Genomic DNA, 20,968 nt, shown 5'->3' on the forward strand with positions numbered 1-20,968 from the left:
CACAGTGGGTAGTAAGGCTTTTGTATGTCTTCCAAGGCTTTGGGGAAGCTGACAAATTTCCTAACAGAGTCCTAGAAATGAAAGAGGTATTGCCATTGGGTTGGTTTGTCAATTATCCGAGGTCTGTCCATAGACTTTATGCAGGCTCATTCCTGTCTAGGATAGACAGCATTTGGGTTGGCTTTTATTAGAGAAAAATATTAAAATCCTTCTATTAGGGTACTCAAGAGACTGGAGGGTGGGGTCTGGAGAAGGTTGAGAAGCCCCTCATAGAGTCAGGCTATGCTAGGATATGCTGTCCCTGTCACCACCACCTGTAACCCACTCTATTCAGACAGTCCCACCTGGAGAAATCTCTCACCAGCATGCTTCTCCCATGCAGCGCCAAGGTCCCACTCTGCATCTGACCTCTCCTGGGCGCCACCAATCCACAATGGACTTCATTTTTCCATGAACTCTTTTGCTTCTCAGCACTGGGCATGTTTCTGCTATGGGAGACTACACAGGTAAGACTACCTTTCCAGAGGCCAAAGAATAACCTAGAAACAAAGACCAAGCACTTGGCCAAGCCTAACAACGCACATCGTCTTTCTATCTTGTGGAAATACTGTTTCCATATGCAGACCAGGCCAGAAGCCTCTCCATAGGTCTTCAGTCTATGAGTAGCTTCCAGGCTACATGAATATCACTGTCTGTCAGTTTCCATCCCCCTTCCCAGCACCCTCCACCCCATAGCTCCAGGATCCTCTTGTCTCCTCAGGGCAGGGCCTAGGTATCTACAGAAAGATGTGTTCAGGCTGATACAACTTCCCAGATGCTCCTTTTATGGAATGTACTTCCAACGAACGATAAACACTAGTAGGAGCTGTGTAGTAGTAGTAGTCCATGACTTTCTGTCCTACTGTGGCCTCTTAGTACCCACCCTTACCCTCCAGAGCATCAGGAGCACAGGTACCCATTGCTTCTTTCTCATGTGTGTTTATTGAGTGCCCGCAGAGCCCATGGTACTGTGCTCAGGATTCAGAGCCACAGTCTAGTCAAAACGAGACCAGAGCTAGTACACAGAATGTTTCATAGCTGTGTAACATCTGTTAAGGGATCGGGATGGGGAAAACTAATCACGAAACAAATTCCTATCCAAAAGCAACAGAACCTCCTCTGAGAGTAATATAGATTCTAGGCGCACACACCCACCACACACACATACACACACACACACACACACACACACACACACACACACCTCAGAATGAACACCCAAGTATGCCCACTTAGTTGTATATGCATGCATATACAGATGTTTGTGGGCAAGTAAAATAATATATATGCTGTATACTCATGCGCGCGCACGCACGCACGCACACACGCTCACACACACCACCACCACACAGACAGAAAATCTGGCTTATGCTATCAAAGACGTATGTCTCCAGGTTCTAGCAGAAGTAACCTGTCCTAGATGTCTGCAGCATGCAAAACTTGGAAGATCCAGAGAGTCAGTTTAGGACAATGGGGGCACATGGGTATGCTTCCCTCCTCAGAGCCCCAGCCACAGCACGGAAGGCAACAACACAGCCTTTGTGAAGGGCTCCAGGGGCAGAACCGAGGAGCTGGAGGCTCCCTGTGATAGCGGGGCCCAGGAGAGCCCTGGGCGAGTTCGCCAATCTTCAAGGCAGAGTGGAAAGCTCTGGTTGTCGAGTGTGGTCCTCTTAACAGTATTCCTTGGGGCAGCGTGGCAGACTGAAGTGAGTGCCTCTTCTCGATTGCTCTCCGCAGCTTCCCACATGTGCTAACGCATTTTGTAGTCATTAGATACAGATGTTTCACACAGCTGTCCCTTAAAATCCAAGTCTACTGTGAAATCGAGGTCTCGCTATGAGGAAAGAGCAAAGGGTCACCGTATGAATCTGGGTAGGAGATTGGGGCCCTCCCCAGGTGTAGAACTTCTCCTGGTGCCATGGGGATAGGTAGCTATTGGATTTCTAGCTAAGGGGCCTCCATGCCCAATCCTCAGGAATCCATTCTGGTGCCCATTATCCTCACAAGAAGGGCTCTGACAGCTAACCTTCCTGTCCTCACATGAAAGCAGCCCTGGGATTTTATCTAGGTGATAACTGAGGTCCATGCATCTTCCTTGATATTACCCTCAGTCACTCTGCCTCTGTGCAGGTACAGGGGCTTCTCAGAAAGGTTCTACCAGGCTGGCTGGAGAAATAAACCAGACACTTGCTTTTCCTGGCTCAGCTTACCCTAAATGAAGCAGAACCCATTTATACAACATCCATTCTCAAAGGCTGTCCTGGGAGCTACCAGGAGCTGTCTGTCCTCAAGGTCAACTTCAGAGTCTAGAAAGCCATTGGAGTTTGGAAGAGTCAAAGTTGAGGTCACCCAATTAGGCCTAGTCCTCTGCAAACACAGCTGCTGCCTGCTTCTGCTAGAAGTTTGTCCATTAGACTAGGTGGGTGACTTCAGAGAGCACCCTAGGAGTCAGCTGTGTCTCCCTTGGCCCTGGCCATGTGGGGGTTTTGGGGGTTCCTAGACTCACCACATTTTTGGCATTTGGCTTCATGGATATGGTCCCGTAGATTTCCTCCCCTCTTCGAACAGTGAGGTAGTCTTCTAAGTAGAAGACAGTCTGCTTCCAGTGAGTGTAGGGGGCATCAGGGGCTGGAGAGGAACATGAGAGAGACATACATACATACATACATACATACATACATACATACATACATACATACAAACAAAGACAGACAGACAGGCAGAGACAGAGAGAGGAGAGAGTCAGAGATAAACAAGAATCAGCTGAAGCCCAGGACCCACACAGAGGTCCTGAGCTTTCTATGGGTCTTGATTTCTGCCCAGATCCCAACACTCAAGCAGTCGGGAGCAAGACCCAGAACTCCTGACTCAGTCCAATGCCCACCATCCCATCCCAGCCCCAGCCGGACAGAACTGATGATCTTAGTGAGGGGCCAGAGGGGAGACAGTCGGTTTGCTGGAAGCTTCCTCAGGAACTAGCCTCATTGGCATAAGCAAACCTCCTTCCCATGCTCCTGTGTTAGTAAAGACTCAAGAGTGTGAGGTGAACAGAGGTGACCATCCTGTCTGTATGGTCTTTGTAGACTTATGACATCATGTATGGCAATTCTATAGTTCAGCCAGTTTCCCAGCTTTACCAGCATCCTCCTTCTTCCCTCTCCCTCCTTCGAATAGCTTCCTTTGCCTGTGAGTCTGCCCCATTGCAGTACCCAGCACCCTGGCCCAGTCCTGGTGTAGGATTCTAGCCCTGCCTTCCCAATAGTACCAGAGAGAAGCAGCAGGGGAGTCTCACTCCAGAGATCACCCCTCCTGTATAGTTCAAGGCCATCATAATGCGTGTTCCTCAGTGGTATTTATCACTGAACTCCATGTAGTCTCCAGCTAACTGGGAGGGTTCTGTCTCCTGGGATGCAGCCCTTTTCTCGGGCAGTGACTGCCTCCAGAATGCTCTTCCTTTCCTACTCACAACATCCTCCTCCTTCAAGGCCAGCCTTCCTGGACCACTCCAACCTAAATCCTGCACTCCAAGGGCATCCGGAGTTGACATCATCACAGTGTCTGGCATGCTTCAGAGTAAACACCCCCCCCTCAATTGTTTACCTCCTCTGCAGGCTCCTAAAGAGTGGGGTCAGACCAGCCTTGCTTAGCAAGCTTAGCTCTCACCACACCCAACCTAGAAGCACCGAGTCTATGGCAAGAGAACAGTGTCAAGAAGCCAAAGCCCAGCATCCTGCGATGTGGGATTTGCCCAAAGATGCTCAACTGAAACCTGTGGGCCGCAGAAACCTCACTTTATGGTGAGCTCCTCTCGGCTTAGACCTTTGTCTTCCCCCAGTGGACTTTCCTTCTTGCTTAAAACCAACACCCACAGCAAGAAGAGTTGGGAAGGCCAGGGGTGTCCTTCAAGCACATCAAAGACTTTGGCACGGGAGATTTATATGCACTTTACGCGTGGCTTTGGGAATTACTAGAACCCATAGTGTTGCTGCAGGAAGAACTGGAGCTGCCTCACAGTCCTAGGAACTGAGTTACTGGTTCCTCCCTGGGTGTTGAGGACACCACCGAGAGCGAGTTCACTTGTCACGCGTCAAATCAGACGGGGTGACCTCAAAGACCTTCTGAAAACCCCCAAGATCTATTTTAGTGGCAGCAGAGAGGCCTTCCCCCTCTCCCCACTTGTTGTTTGCAATGAGCTGCCTTGATCAAATGTCAGTGGTCAGATAGAGACCAGAGCAGCCCTCAGTGTGTGCATTTGGAAATCAATAAGAATTCAAGGTCACAGGACAACGCAGTCTGAGCATCTGGGGGGGAGGGGATACCACATACAGCTTGTGCCTTGCAGAGACTTGGGCCTCAAGCCCACCTAGCACCCAGCCTGCAAGCCATGCTGCTGTTGGCAGACCACCTGCTCTCAGCACGCTTGCTGCCAATTACCTCTAAATAAACTGTCAAAAGACAAGTTCTGGCTGTGGCTGCGGATGCCGGGAGTGTGGCTGACAGCACCCTCGCCCCCATCTCCGCCTCCACCCACGCAGGCAGGTGTCTCTCCTGTCCCTAAAGACCTTCAGTGAAGGGGACTCAAACTGCCTCCTCTCTCATCCAGTGAGAGGACTTTGAGGATCCAAGCCTCGCTGGCTAAGATCTGCTGGCCAGTGAGGCCAGTCTGCCTCCAGTGAGTGACCCCAAAGCATGCATGCCATCCCTGGGTGGAAGGAACATTGTTTCAAAAGATTAAGAGCCTCCCCAAACGTTTCCATCTTGGAGCCAGTGGCTACAGTCTGTCTCAGGGCTTCTCATCGGAGTTTTCCACCGTGTCCATTAGAAATAGAAGAAATTAAAGGTTTGCATCCCATCCCCATCATTTGCAGAGTTATGACATGATATTTATCCCCTGGGGTGTTGTATGGATGAGATAGACAGGGAAGAGTGACCATGTATTCGCTCTATGACTGTGAATATGGTTCGTGTCTGTTCATGTAGCACAGTCATCCCTAGATCTCCTAGACCTGCTCTGCATTTTTAATTCAGTAATTCTGGGAAGGTGGGACACAGAGGGGAAAGACACGGCAGGACATAATACTGCCCCCATAGCTAACGTGGCTGTCTCCTTTTGCATTTTTCTGGGTAGATGTTGTGGGAAGAACGATAGGGCCTGGTCCTAGAGTCTTCTTTGCCACAGGTTGTTATGGTGACCCTGAAAATCCGGTGCCACCAGGAGTCAGCTGGTGAGCTGGAAGCCCCCTCAGCAACTTATCTAACTAGCACGAGCAAACCTCCTCTCTGTGCTCCTGTGTTAGTACCGTAAAGCCTTGGAGTGTGAGCTGCATAGAGCAGACCATCTTGTCTCTATCCTTTATAGACTTATGACATTTATCCCCTGAGGTGGCGTATGGGTGAGATAGATAGTGAAGAGTGACCAGATATCCCTCTGTGTGTGCTGACATGACTCCTGTCTGTTCATGCAGTGCTAGATCATCCCTAGATCTCCGTTTTGCTTGCCAAAACATCCTTAATTGAAAGCTGAATCATAGGGACACCCCACTTACAACCTATTAGTTCTAACAAAACCACATTAGGGAACTGCTAAGCCATGGCAGCTGGTGGTGTGTTACTACACGAACTGGCGCTCAAGTATCCGCCTGTAAGCTGAGGGATACCAGCAAAGACACGCTGCCTGGCTCTGGTGCTCTAGAACAGCCGGGTTGTATCTGGAATGCTGCATGAGCAGGGTGGTACTCATCTTGTACCGTGAAGATGAGGCTCTGAATGATGTCTGCAGTTCTCTGAATCTGCGATTAAGCTTTCCTTCCTCCTCAGTCCCAACCCATAACCCAGGATGGCATAGCTTTGAGTCACTATGAGGATGAGTTCCTCTTGGGAATATTCTGGGTGTCAGCCAGCCCCGCTGCTTGTAGATTACTGGGAACTTTTCACTCTGGGGTGAATATGATTAATACCATCTGCAGTGCTGCAAATATAAACCCATGTGTTCAAAGGGCTTTGGATGTCAGTTATGTACCAGGTGTAGCTCTCAATTTGTCCTACAATGCCCAAGGTGGTCACAGCTTTGCCTTCTAACTCCATCCTTCCTGAAGATCCTATACCCTTACAAGACCGTCAGGCAAGTCGTGGATACTACAAAACAGAGCTGTGGGAGCTCTGGTCTTGGGTGAGGAGAGAAACAGGGAACCATGGGAGCCAGTGGGAGGAGCCTCTCATAAGATTATCCTCCTGTGTTTTAAGGAAGAGAATTCAGCTTCCTGCTTCACTTCCTAGTGGCTGAGTGATTAGTATTTCTTTGTAGGAGATAAGAATTGTTCTAGCTGTGCACTGAGAGCTGCATTGCCTAATGAACTTTTGGGAAATTAAAGACTGTGCACGGAGAGGCTTCTTTGACCTGGAACATGACCCAGGGCCACAGGGTAGGAAATCTGGAAGAGGCTGCCTGAGACCCACAAAGTTTCAAGCTCAAGGTCATTTCTGGCGCTGATCATCCTACCTTGGAAAAAACCATTTGAAGTCAGCTTCTTTTAGGGCCACTGCTTCCACCCACCTCACAGCCTTCCTGGACTGCATGGCACCATCAAATCTCCTCCTACAGCCACATAGGAGGAGTTCAAGGGGACGGGGACAGCTGTGTTCCTGGCTGGCAGAGCCTGGAGTCTTGGGTGCTGCTGCCTGTTTGAGATGGCTTCTGCCTGGTGTTGTAAAGCAGCCAAAACCATTAGCAGCATCATTTTCGAGCTGCACAGTATGTGATTTGCTCTTTTGAGTGGGTCCCCCAGAACTGGCCGCACTGAGTCTGAGACAGAAAACTTAGTAGGGAATGAGCAGGGAGGGGCGCCTTCCAGGGAGGGGAGGAATGCACCCACAAACTCCCACAACCAATATCTTGGTTTTATGCATGCATGATTGTATTAAAACTCTTTATACCATAGCCAGAACACAGGAATACTTAATTTAGGATAATATTCATCTAGAAACCTTACCAGTTGGATGGCTAGAAATGAAACATTTAGATTTAAAAAAGAGAGAGAGAGAGATATACTGATAGGCACTAAGTTCAGAGGTGGGCTTGCAGAGAGTTCTTCTGTGAGTATGAATTAGTTTATTTACATTTATTAATTATAAATATAACCATCTATCATTTATTCATTATCCATTTTAGCTGATATTTATATTTTAATTAAGTTTGCTCAACAACTCGGGCACTTACATTCCAACAGAAATAATAATAAATTTATTTCCAGCTACTCTTTGCATTGCAGTTAATAATTTAGTTCCGTCCTAGTTAATAATTCATCTCCATTCTAGTTATTGAGTTAGGTGGTAGGTTCATGAGTACTCATTGTATTAATAAACAAATAAGCCAAAAGTGAATTGTGTGCGGGTGGTCCGATTGTCATAGTCTGCCTTGAAACAAACACTGGGATTGATCAACTTGTATGCACCTGTGATCCTAACAACCAAAAGAAATCCCTCTGCCAGTGGGAGATTGAGGAGACTGAATAGAGTCCACGGCCAAGTTCATATGGTCGAGTAAAGAAGTAGTTGGCACACTAGACACAAAACTGGGGCTAACCTCCCAAGAGGACCAGGAGATGAACCGACCACATTGTTTCCTCTGGCTCTCAACAAGCAGGATCAAAGTTTACAAGAGCTATGAGACTTGGTGAGTACGGAGGACACGCCTTGCTAGGGAGACAGGCTTGGCCTACCAGAAGGGAATCAGGCTCAGCTGAACTCTCAACTGTCTTGTTCAAGATGGTCCTGCAGGAAAGCAGTGTTTCTCAAACACAAGTAAGGATCATGGCCAAGGCACAGATAACTGGGCCACTCCCAGGGTCTCTGAATTGATGATCTGGGATGATGCCCTCCTAGATATGAGGGATGGGGCAATAGTTCATGGACTACACATTGCAACTCGCTGTATAAGACACAGGAATCAGAGACTTGGAAGACTACAAACATCCTTCTTGAGCCCAGCTTTATGGAGTTCTGCAAAAACAAGAGGGGTTATGGCTTGCTAATACCTCAAAGGCAGTGGATAAGCTTCTGCCCAGATTTACCATGACTTTCCTCTTGAGTGGGGTAATGGGAGGGAGATAGTCAACAGATAGAGTAAACTGAGCCTGGAGCTAGACACTTCAAGTCCTCACCTTCTCTCAGAAAGCCCAGAGGTAACAGCTTTGAGTCTGGGATGAGCTTTAACCAAACCTCCTGCTCCTGGGGCCATGAGAATATCACCCTGCCACCACAGAACCAGTGAATCACCTCTATCTAGACAGAAGTCCAATAGCGGAGAAGACTTACTAAGAGTCATGGGTCAGGACCCAAACTTTAGAGACCTAAAGCTCTTCCCAGAGTGCCACTGACTCATCACCCACAGGTAGGCTTGGAGCTAGCATTAGCTGAAGATGGGAGAGACAAAGCTAAACGCTCTGGCCCCCTCACTACCAACCCTCCCTAACCACTCTCCCTGTCCATTGCTAAACTGAGTCTTTTTGTCCTTCAAGTTCAAACAGAATCTTACTTCTCCTCTTCAGGCTACTCCTGCCCACTGGGAGAAAGAGCTCAGCTCACCTCCTGATCCTTGAATGATGGCAGAACCTCCACAATGGCCAAGGTCAGGGGGATCTCTAGTTTTTCCAAAAGCAAGAAAGAGAACACTAGTCCTGGCTTAGATGATAGAGGCCAGAGACCCTAGTCTTGGTAGTCAAAGAAAACATTGTATCTAAAGCAAGACTTTGTGGAATTGGACATTGTGTGTGTGTGTGTGTGTGTGTGTGTGTGTGTGTGTGTGTGTGTGTGTGTGCACTATGTAGACAAGGCTAACCTCAAACTCAGAGCAATCCACCTGCATCCGCCTCCCAAGTGCTGAGATGGAAGGTGTGCACTACCACATCTGGCCAGATATTGGATACCAGGAGTCTTCTGCCTCCTGTCCACAAGTTAAAAGAAAAGAATCTCCATCCCCACCTAGCTAAGAAATTACATACATATAGTAGAACATTCTCTCTGCCACTGAGTGCACACTCAGTTTCCAGGAACTCATACACAGGGCACTCAATCTGTGGACCTTTGTCCTGGCAACTCACGCAGACTACCACAGAAACAAGGGGGTAACAAGTTCCCTCTGATAAAGGACCCTCTCCTTATTCCTGGGTCACTTCCCAAATGAACGTGCAGAAGCCATGGCCCGGGAATGAAATCCCCTGAGCCTAAGGCACAGGAGGGAGCTCAGGGCAGCTGTCTTGTATTTAGGAGTGATGGGAAAGAGCTTGGGTGTGCCCAGCAAGGAGAAGTCTGAGAACCTATTGGAGGGCTAGGGCCAAATCATGGAGCCATCCGCTGCCTGTCCCAAAGGCTATGAGGCACCTCTCAAGACAGAGTAGGCAGAGGACATGGCTTGAATGTGTCTGCTGAAACTCGCGTGCTGGAAATGTGGGTTTCAGTGAGTGTGTTGTGTTGGAGGGGGGGTGATTGGTCTCAGAGCTCTATCCTTATGAACAAACAAACCTATTTATGAATGAATGGATCTGTGGGTTATCATGAGTCTTAGTTACGGTGAAAAGAAACCACCACCGAGGACGCACAGAGCGAAAGTTCCAGAGATCCAGTAGAGAACTCACCTGTAGAAAAACCCATTTTCTTGTGGCACTTGGTAAATTCAATATTAAAGTAGGTGACGAGGGCATGGACATAGTCGTTGCGCTGTATCTGCAGGCAGAAGGCAGATGTAAAAGACAGCTCTTCCGTCTTCACAGTGTAAATGTCCACTTCCTGCAGCCCAGAGGAGAAAGAAACCGGAAGCTTACAACTTCTGCCATGCTGGGCCCGGCAGCCTCAGCCCCTAGAGAAACTGGATTAGCCACTTAGTGGGTGGCTTCCAGGTGGACCCACCGCCCTTCCAACTACCTCCTCCATCTTTTCCAAAGGTGGAAGGTACTAGGAGAGAATGGTTCAGACGGGACTAAGTCCACATCTAAGAGAACCAGGAAGGTATGCCCGCTGGGGGAGGAAGCCACATGTCACCAAACCAAGTCAAAATGGCTTCCAGTGGCCAACCGAGCACTACTGCCTTCTTGCAGTCATTCACAAAGTGTTGGGCCCCCATGGTCAGCATCTTTATTACCTGGAGAGACCTGGAGAGGCACAAGAATCAAAAGGGCAGGGCCCTCCAGGTCTCCCACGAATAAGAAGATTCATCCCCCAGCCACCACCATTTTCTTTTTTTGTGTGTGTTCAAGTTCTCCAAGTTAGGAACACTAAGTGTTGCCTCAGGAGTGAAACATAAGACGGGCTGAAGGGAGTTCCACTGACCGTTTATAACAAGGCTGGACTGGGTTTAAAAAATAAATAAGAAGGGAAAACACAAGGCGAGAAGTCTCAGTTTGGACTGGGGAAAGCAGAACACGAAGAACCAATAATTCTCACAAGTTCAGCTGGAGAGTGACTGGAAATCGATGTCGTGCGGAAAGCAAGTGTAATGGAGAGACGGTTCCCAGTGTGCTGTTTCTCCTGTGTGAGAAGGATGCTGATGAACCTGCTGCTTGTTTCCTGTCCTGAGACAGGAAATCCTACCGGAGCTTAAGAAGCATCAAGACAGATGCTGGTGAGACTCAAAGGAGAGCTTCTCTCACGTTCGGGTGTCCCCACTCTCTGTGGGACTCCAGGAAAGATAGTCAGACATCCGTGTGCCTGGTGACTCCAGGCAGTGTTCCAGAGACCCAGCAACAAGATTCAGGAAGAGACAAAATGACATTGGGTAAAGGGCCTCTTTACCCTTGGGGAAGGGGAAGCACTCTCTCAGATTGGCTGGAAAGAGGGCAGATGCAGGATTAGAAAGTAAAGCCCTCTAGTAGTTGGCAGCATGAGGCAGGGATGCAGGGTCAGGTGGAGCATTCCATGAGGCGGAAACTGCATAGTTTCTAAAGCAAAGGTGGAAAGTGAGAAGTAACAGAAGGGTGAACCTTGGGCCAGAGGGGCCACCGTAGACGGTGTAAAATTTCCTATCATAATGGACATCCTCTTGACCTTACTGACAGCACAGTGATGCTGATCGTCTCATATACTATATAGTGCCTTCCACAGGCAAGCATTTGTGCAGTGCTGGGAAGATCCCAGACCTGTTGCCCCGAGTTCCACCCACAGGGCACATTGGATGTCCACTCCAGCTGACGTGGGCCCTTTAACCTTTTCCAAGTGTGACCCGCTCCCAACTTGGTGCTTGTTTCTCTTGTGATATCTGGCCCTTCATCCGCTAATGTTTCTAACCTGTAATGTTGACTGACCATACCAGACTCTTCACCCTCCTGCTGGGAATCGTTCTGCTGCAGGGCTCTGTCTGCATTCAAGTCTGATACCCACCCCCTCCCTTCAGCATAGAACCAGCCTAGGAGTGCATGGGGACTGCAGGGGGTTATTCAAGGGTAGGAAACCTCTTCAGGGGAGATATCCGACAGACTTTCTTGTGTTCTCTGTCCCTCTAAGCCACACCTCCTCTGAGTCGCCTGTAGCTCCAGAAATCAAGAGACTGCCTCAGGGGAACTGAACAGTGATTAACGGTGTGCATATGCACTTGGTGCCTTTCTGCCTCCTCAACCAGGTCCTGTCAAGGTCCCTGAATCTTTCCTTTTTGATCCTCAGCCACCATCCCAGCTTGGCTTCTGGCTCTTATGCTTGGGGCCTTGTCACCTCCATTCTAAACCCCTGCCATTAGAATGGATCCTTCTGGGGACAGAAGCTATACACTTCATTGTCTTGTGTGTCCTTGGTATATAATTGAGCACTGACAGGCGTGGGCTCACCATCCTCCCAGAACAGGTCTCCCTGCCTGGAGCATTTCCTTCCTTCCTGGCCTTTCTTTCACAATCACTTAGGCTCTCAAACTGCCACTCCTAGTCTATAACCTTCAGAGGCTCCCTCTGACTTACACACAAACCTTGTAAATCTCCCCACCTATCACTTTTCTGTGTGTCACTGTGCACATAAATACATGTGCACATACGCACACACACACACACACACACACACACACACACACACACACACACACACACACACACATAAACTTATACGTAAGCATTACTTAGGAAGAACCTATATAAGCTTCCACCTCCACACCCTCTAGTTGATTCTAAAGCTATTAATTTGGGAAACTACGCAACGATCAACGTGTTACTGGTTTCACGCTGGCTTTGCTGTAAGTGACACTCTGAATGAAGCCCACCTGCTGTGCAAAAACTGCATTTCACTATCTAGTCTGACTACAGTTGCCTGTCTCTGGCCCTCTGAGTAAGGTGTTTTTCTCTATCCTCCCCAACCCCTGGGGTCTTCCAGCAAAGTAGTCCCTTTGTCCTGTCTCTCATTCTTATGGGTAAATCAATGCTTTCTATGTTATAATTCACTGCAGGATTAACTTCTCCTGGAAAAAAGAATTTAAAAAACAAAATAAAACAGGAATCATAGATTTGCTATGTTTGATTTGGCTTTTGCTTTGGAGACAGTGTCTCTTACAGACCAGGCTGGTCCAACTGACTAAGTAGATGAGGCTGGCCTTGAACCCTGATCTCTTGTCTCCACCTCCCAGTGCCGGAATTACAGGTGTCTCCTGTCATATCTTGCAGTGACTTTCTGATCAGTCATTTTACTTTAGGTTTAGAGAACCTAAAACAGCCAGTGACCACAGTGAACAGCAGCAGTCTACACATCGGAGAAGACCGCTAGCGATTTATGTCCTGGAGTCTACTAATCTCAAGTACCCACACATTTCCTTATATCAGCCTGCAAAGCCAAGGCAAGATGATCCTGCTGGTCCTTGCCCCAACAACCTATTCTGGAGCTATTAGCCTTTCTGGTAGTGAGCAACAAGCTTGGGTTCATGGTACAGACACACACACACACACACACACACACACACACACCACATAAACCGTCTAACAGGAATCCCATCTCCAGACAAGTCTCTCTGACCATCCATCAAGCAAATGTCAACTGTCATGTCTTGTGTTAGCCGACAGTATTCCCTGGGTCCTGGAGACATTTGCATCTTAATGGCGGCCTCTGAGGGAAGAAAAGGCTTCCAGGCAAAGGGCGATGAAGCTGTGGATTAAAGTGACAACAGCTGAGGCAGATGGGTCCCATCTGTGGGAATTAGATCAGACCAAGCAAGGCTTTGGGGATCCAAAGACCCAGGGCCCAGGTGCATGTCCCGGTCCACAGCTCAGCCACAGTTATCCCCATTGACGTCCCAGAGCCCAAGAGCTATTGCTGGAAGGGTTCTTTGTCTCGCATCTGTACCCTTGAGACCTCAAGAAAATTCACTGCCTTGGCCTCAGGCAACCCCAGATAGCACAGGGATCCTCCGGGAATAAGCTTCAGAAAAGCTCCTGGCCTCTGCTACCCCACCTCTCAGTAATGTCACAAATAGATGTCTCCAGGCAGAAGTCTGGTCAAAACAGAGTCTTAATTATAATAAAGTGTCACACTCGGCAGTGTTAATAGCTATGAAAACAGCAATTAAGTGTGTGAAGAAGGGCAAGTGTTTTCCCAGAAGGTTCAGTGAGATGCTGCTGCTGCAGAGAGAGAGAGAGAGAGAGAGAGAGAGAGAGAGAGAGAGAGAGAGGTGGGGAGAGAACACCGTGGGGGCAAACGATCTCAGAAAACACTGAGAGGAAGAAGGGTCACAGGGCAGCATTGACGGTGAGCTAAGGGACATCGCCACCGAGTGGAGTCCATAGACCCAAGACATAGAGCACTTCTGGGGTTACAGGGGAGCAGATGTGACACCCAACCTTCCCAGACTCCTTCTTTATCTAGTCTGGATGTGTAGTATGTGAACACACCCAGTATCTAAGGCCATGGCAAGGATCTTGCTGGCACCCATCTAGGATCCAGGAAAAGAGGAGGAGGAAAAGAGAGAAGACACATGGGAGCTGAGGATGGGGCAAAACTTAACAGTCTGAGGACACCAGCAACTAACACAGCGAAACACAGTGGCCATGTAGCAATGAGCAAGGGCAAAAGGCCACCTGGTACCCCAGAACACTGACAGACAGTATCCCTAAGCTAAGGCTGCTTCACACAGTCACTGATGGCAGCTGTGACCACTATGTCAATAGCACAAGTTGACTTCTACCTATTCTGGAATTAGTCTGTCCGTGGTACTAAGGGTTGAACTCTGAGGTTGGCACATGCTAGGCAAGTGCTCTACCACAGAACTACTGCATTGATTTCTCCCCTTCTTGCTTTGGTTTTTGAGACAGAGTCAAGCTAAGTTGCCCTCCCCCTTTAGCCTCCTGGAACACAGAGACCAAAGACCTGAATTTTGAGGGGCACGTCTTGCCCCGAGAGTGGACCTCCCTCGTTTTTCTTGTTATTCTTCAGAGTTCCAAGAAGGAAAGGCCTCAGGGGTACAGGGTTTGTAGGAAGAGGTGGCTGTATTTCCTCCCCATGGCTCTGGCCAGTACCAGGAAAGGGTTGTGCTAAGAATGAGAGGCCAAGACTCAGACCTGAAGCCAAACCTCTTAGGCAGGACGCTGCAAACTGAGGGTCATCAGGTGACCCTTCCCAATGCCTCAGGGATGGTCAAGACTATGGGCTTCAGTGGATCCTGTGTCCAAACAGTGGTTTCCTCGTGTGGGTAAACAGCAGCCTTTAGAAGCTTCCCCTCAACTTTGGAGGCCATTAGTTGGCCCCCTCACTTCTGCTAGAAATGCTTCAAGCCACCAATCCCAGACTTCCAGAAAGCCAGGGAGCCCCAGGGGCCCAGAGCAGAGGAGGATGCCCTAGCAGAATGAGAGACAGGTGGGTTGATGAGACTTACATAAGGAGCCACACCAGAAAATGAACTCGCACCGTATGAAATGGATGTCTTCCAACCCGGAAGGCTAGAGACAGTCCCAGGTCACTTGTATCCATTTCACTATATGATACGTTAGCACACGGGAGTGCTAAAACAGAAAAGATCCAACTGGACTTGAGCAGTGGTGGCTCCCGGGAGGAGCTGGGGTGGGGAAAGTGGTGAGGATGGGTTTAATGTGTATTGTTACTCTTTCTAATTAGGCATGTTTGGATTAATAGTAATAATAATAATAATAATAATAATAATAATAATAGATAATAATAATAATAGATAATAGATAATAATAGAAACCAGTATAGCAAAGATGCTAACCAGTTAGTCATCTGCACTGAAGAAAACCTTGTAAGAAAAGATGTTCAGAGCACAGACAAAAGACGAGGCTCCAGGATGGGCTGCAGACAACGTCCATGTGCACCTGATATGTACTTGGAGGGGCAGTATCATGGGGTCTGAAGGGTAGAATTGATCACCCATCTTGAGTCTCCATATCCCTCCTGTCTCCCAGCAGTGTGCTCTCTAACTCTTCTCCCTTCAGCCTCACTCCCATCACCAGGGTCACCACTCTGGGCCCCACTTGCAGCACTGTCACCCTGGAGTCGCCGCCGCAGTCTCGCTCAGTAAGATCGATAGCTTCTGACTTGCCACCAGGCTCTGACTAAAGGGGCCTTGGTGCCCTCGATGGAGAGCCAGGCAGGAACTGACATTACTCCAGAGTGGCACAGCTAGGTCCTTAGCATACCCAGGCCAACCATGACAAGTCTCCTGACCTTTATTAAACAGGCATTGGTCACCACTTGCTTTGGGTCCACGATATCCACCAGGGGCTCCTTCATAGCAACATCCCGGATGCAAGTCATGTCAAAGCCATAGACGTTCTCCCACCCTGAGGAAAAAAAGAGAGTCATGAAGGCAGGCATCAGGACCCCCAAACACACCCAAGCTCCTGAGCACTACAACACAGCCTGACTAAGACAAGGGGGCAGGGTGAAGCCCCTGTTCCCTTCAATTAAAGTATTATAAGCATCCCTCCACTGCAAGGAGAACCTTGCAGTGAACCAGTTACTCATTCACACCCCTAGAAGAGGAAAACCACATTCTGTTAGATCAGCAGGGGTCAGGCAGGCTGGGAAACTTCTTGAGAAGTTCTCTAGAAGAATGGCAGCAAGGATAGGGCCATTACCCACATGGTGTGTCACCTTTTCTGATATGTGCTTGCTGTCTCCTCTCCAGGGCATTTACTTTCCTGTTTCTGGGCCTCTGCCTAAGCATCCTCTCCCCTAAAGACCTATCTGAACCTTTAGTGCAGCTGAGAGAACCATGAGCTCTTCAATGAACAGATTCATGTTTGAGGCCTGGCCCCATATCTTGCTCTCTGGGCACTGGGCAGACTCCCCCCACCTCCACCCCCACCCAAGTTTCTCAGAAGCTCAGCTTGACAGCAGGTGGGTCCAGAAGAATGCTAATTGCTTTCCATGTCATGGGTCTGAGGAGCACTCACTTAGGGTTCATATCTTACGAAATCACCCTATGTGGGTGGCAACCATTCTTACGGGGCTCTGGGCCTCTTGGCTTCTCATGAAATGCCTTGGGAAGAAAGCAGACTCAGGGTGCAGAATCAGGTAAGTGACTTTGAGTCTGGTGGCCTAAGACCACCCTTTAGTGATGGTGCTAATTACTATTACTGGTTAATTACCTTTCCTCAACGTACCCAACAACCCCTTGAGGGCACCTCCAGGCTACACATGAGAAAACTGACCCAGATAAATTGACATCTGGCTCACGCACAAACCCTAAAACAAAGTTACACACCAGCCCAGTGACATCAACGTGGAGCTAGGAATAGTCAAGCTGACCCTAACCTTTCGGCTGTGTGCCAGGGTAAAAACATGTGAGCACGCAAAGTTCTCCCTGACAAGACAGAGCCTGAGCAGGGGTTCTGGTCACTGGCAAGCTGGATTTCACTTATCTGTTTATTCTGAGGGGTTTAGAAATGCTTTGAAGTAGAGATGCTTTTGTCTAAAACCTTATTAACTATAAATTTTCTTTTAGTGTTCATCACACAAATGGGGCCTCAGGGAACTCGGGTCCCTGTATGTGTTGAAGAGAGTGGGTGTGGAAGAGGGAGGTGCGGAATGGCCAGTGAAAGAACTGCTGTTCTTTTCCAAGGTACACAAAGATCTCTGGGGTGGGGGAAGCAGTCAGGGAGAACAATCATTTCCCAGAGGGTGAGCGCTGGTGAGCTCCTGCCTGCAGGGAAGATGCCAGTCATGGCCAATTCAATCACCAGAGGCTGGTGCCAAACTTGAGACCCACATTGTGGGGGTTGGGGAGGCAACTCATCTGGTAGAGTGTTTGCCTGGCACAAGGAAGCCTTGGGTTCCATTGCCAGCACTGCATAAAACTAAGTGTGATGGTAACACACCTCTGATCCTAGCCCTCACGGGTAGAGGTGGGAGACCCAATAGTTCAAGGTCAGCCTTGGTTCTATAGTGAGTTTGAAGCCAGCCTGATTACATGAAACTCTGTCTTCAAAATATATATATATATAGATGATAGATAGATAGATAGATAGATAGATAGATAGATGATAGATAGATAGATAGATAGATAGATAGATAGATAGATAGATAATAGGTAGGTAGATAGATGATGCCTAGGTGGATGGATAGATGGATGAGTAGATAGATAGATAGATAGATAGATAGATAGATAGATGACTGATAGATGATAGATAGGTAAGTAGGTAGATAGGTAGATGATGGATGGGTGGATGGATGGATAGAGAGATAGGTAGGTAGGAAGATAGGTAGGTAGATGGGTAGATGGATGGATAGATGGATGGATTGGATGGGCAGGTGAGTAGATGGATAGATAGATTGATACATACATACATACATACATACATACATACATACATACATACAAACATCACATTGTAGGGAAAATCCATCCAGTGGGCAGCAGGGTAGACCTCACAGAAGACCACCCTAGAGAATCTAGAGACAGCTACCCATCCTCTTCCCAGATGACACATAACATACTGAGACACCCTGCCTTAGGTTTAACCCCCTCCATGAAGAAACCCATAGCTGTGCACATGTTCTTTCAGTCCCTCCAGGAAACCTTCTACACAGGTGGTCCACAAAAACCCTGGAGATGGCATGGGTGGTTGATAGCCTGGGTGTCTGGAATTCAAACCTGAGCTCTTCCACTTATCTGTTGTGTAACTTTACATAAGCACGAAGCCTCACTCAGCCTCGGTCTCTTTTTCTTTAAAATGAAGCTGTCAGTGATAATCCACCAGGGCCCTTATGAGCATTGATGGCTTCCTATATGCAAAGTACCAGAGACAGTGCCAGAAGCAAAGCTAGACCTAGACATGTGGCAGTCCTCATGATGTGGTTTGAACACCAAGATGGGAAGCTCTTGCTGCTTCTTGCTTCTCTATCTCTAATCTTAAGTGTAAAAGGAAGGGTTTGGTTTAGTGATTGTGTGTTCTGGAATCATCTGTAATGCTTTTTAAAGTGTAAAGCCTGGGCTAGGACTAGACCTACTGGACCAGGACCTCTAGATGGGAGACTCAAGATTTTCATAGACATGAGAAACTTTCATGCTGGTTGATCTTTTGAGGTCTTTTCAAGTCCTGAAGCCATGAACTTAAGAGCTCATGTCCTGTTTGAATCCTCTTCCAGCTACTGTGGGCCCTTCTATGTCCTTGGCCCCCACAACATCTGGCACAGCTCGGGCCCGCAGCTGGCGTCTTTCAAGCTGAAGGTATTCACAAATGGAATACTACCTTTCCTAGCAGCTTGGTTCCCTAGTTACCTCTACTGGGGCCAAATAATGTCTTATGTCCCAGATAGACTGTCTTACTCCAGCTATTTGGTGACAGAGCACCCAGCAATTTTAGAGATGCCCTTTTGGGTTGGGGGGAGTCTGCTGTCCATTCGTTTTCCACCAGCCTCTCTTAACAAAGGTGAAAGCAGAGATGAGAGGAAGTGAATCAGGTGTGTTGATTTGCTATCGAGAGGATATATGGTCTGTTGAAGTGCAGCCGTTGACTATCTAAGTAACATTAGAGGAGCTTATGAATCTTTTGTTGATAGGTTGACACTTATTCTGAAACAGACCGTGGTACACCATCATAACAAATGCTATTAAGGTAACAATATCTAAGCCCCTGACCACAGGCCCCTGACTGAAGCCCCTATTCCAAAAGCCTGTCAGAGGAAAAGCCCTCTTTGTTGGGTATAACTCTCTCCCATCTCTCCGTGTTGCTGTTTAACACACGGTGCCCAGCGTCAGTGAAGACTTACAAGACAATGAAAAGATAATATCCAAAGGGAATGACTAGGTCAGGTCCAGCTATAGCTAAAGTGCTCTAATTGCCCAGGCAACAGAGACTGTCACATAACTATAAAAAACAGGCTAAGGAATCCCGAGAGGAAGGGAAAGGGTATGCAATAGATGATAGAAAACTTTATCACTGAGAGGGAAACATAAAGGCCAATGAAATTCTTTAAACCAGAATCATGCAGTCAGAGAAGACATCCTGTCATGATCTTGTTAGTGGAATGGATGAACACATTGAGGAAATAATCAATAAACCTGAAACTGGTTCAGTAAAAATAACCCAAACTTAAGCACTGTAAGAAAAAAAAAATCCAGCATCCACAGTATAATGTCAAACACATTTGTAATGAAACTCCCTGAAGGTGAGAATGATCAGACAGAAAAAAAGAACCATTCATTTGTATGGATGATTTCCAGATATGGTAATCAACCTGCAGACCCAAGCATTGTGCAATAACCCCAATCAGGACGCATGCAAGGAACAACACGCCCAGACAAATCAAAGGAAAACTGGAGAGAGGGAGAGAGGGGAGGAGTGGGAGGAGAGAGAGAGAGAGAGAGAGAGAGAGAGAGACCTAAAAAAATACACATGTGCACACACACAAAGAGATAATGTCTGAAAAAGAAACAGAAATGCACACCCTTGATAAGCAAACAGAATACTCATTGGATAGCATAGCAGTTACCCCTCCTCTTTCTCTGATGGCAAAGGCCTGAGTTTCTCTGTGAGGGCTGAAGGCCAGGGCTGCTGGCTCAGAATGCCTCCAGGAGCCAAGGGTACCTGAAGCTCCATTTACAGCCTCTCTAGGCAGAATGGAAGGTGTTTATACTATCCTCATGCATGTTAGGCTGCCAGGAGCAAAGCAAACAATGGGGGGAATTTCCTCACATAGAAAGGTATAGATCCAAGAGCAGAGCTCTGGATGGAGGGAGTAAAGAGTGGAAAAACCAAATAGTCCTCCCCAGACCTTCCAAGAGAGTTCATGCTTCAGCCCTCCAGCCACAGCGTGGCTGCCTCTACACCAGTTCAGGCGCCCCACCCTTTGGCCTTCCACTGGCTGGAGTATTGGGTGGTTTGTGCCAGGAATGAGATGGAATAGTGACCCAAGTTTGAGGCTCCATATGTCTCTGCAGTGGGGGACTGTTTTCTCTGATTGCTCTTCTTCCAGATTCAAGCACAGTCTGTATATTCTTCTAATTGGTTATTACTTGTTTTATCCAATTAAACATGAAGACCCCAAGCCAGGACTCTCTCTGCCAGCTTCCCCCTTTAGCTAGTCAATAAACTAAGGGTTGGACCTGTATTTTGTTGTATGTACATGGCTAAGAAAGGGGAGGAGACAGGGAGAGGGGGAGAGAGGAAAGGAGGAAATGGAGAGGAGATGGGGGAAAAGCTTTCAACCTCAACAGTCTACTTTCTGTAGGGCTGGGTAAACCCCACTCTTCCAACCCATGTTCACACTGTTCCTTGTGGTTCTTGGGGCAATTGAAACTTGCTGATAACTGTTCCCTTGGTAACCAGCAACCGAAAACTGTTGTTTAAAAACACATTTCTGTAAATGGGCCTCTTTTCTTTACCTAAAAAAAATGTATTTTAAAAATTAAAAAAAAAGTAAGAAAATTAGCTGTACCCTAAGTAAAGTATAAATGTAAGACTCTTGTTCATTGGGGACTTAGGATTTTGTTGATGTTTGTTGTTGCCTTTGTTTC

The 20,968-nt window shown here is 47.8% G+C and overlaps 1 protein-coding gene across 2 annotated transcripts in view; it reads right to left on the minus strand.

Annotated features, from left to right (window-relative positions):
- Nucleotides 1-962: 962 nt before the first annotated feature.
- The window catches only part of Prmt8 (protein arginine methyltransferase 8), an 82,051-nt gene continuing 62,045 nt past the window's right edge, over nt 963-20,968 (minus strand). The window contains exons 7-10 of one of the 2 annotated variants that reach the window (NM_001271385.1): nt 15,673-15,788; nt 9,672-9,822; nt 2,546-2,667; nt 963-1,873 (exon numbers count right to left, since the gene is read on the minus strand). In NM_001271385.1, coding sequence (NP_001258314.1) covers nt 1,790-1,873; nt 2,546-2,667; nt 9,672-9,822; nt 15,673-15,788 — 473 coding nt within the window. In that variant the 3' untranslated portion in view covers nt 963-1,789. Of the gene's footprint in view, nt 1,874-2,545; nt 2,668-9,671; nt 9,823-15,672; nt 15,789-20,968 lie in introns of those variants that run through there. The other variant, XM_039108363.2, reaches the window with a different exon arrangement.

Source organism: Rattus norvegicus, chromosome 4 (genome assembly GCF_036323735.1).
Source record: "Rattus norvegicus strain BN/NHsdMcwi chromosome 4, GRCr8, whole genome shotgun sequence".
Lineage (NCBI taxonomy): Eukaryota > Metazoa > Chordata > Mammalia > Rodentia > Muridae > Rattus > Rattus norvegicus.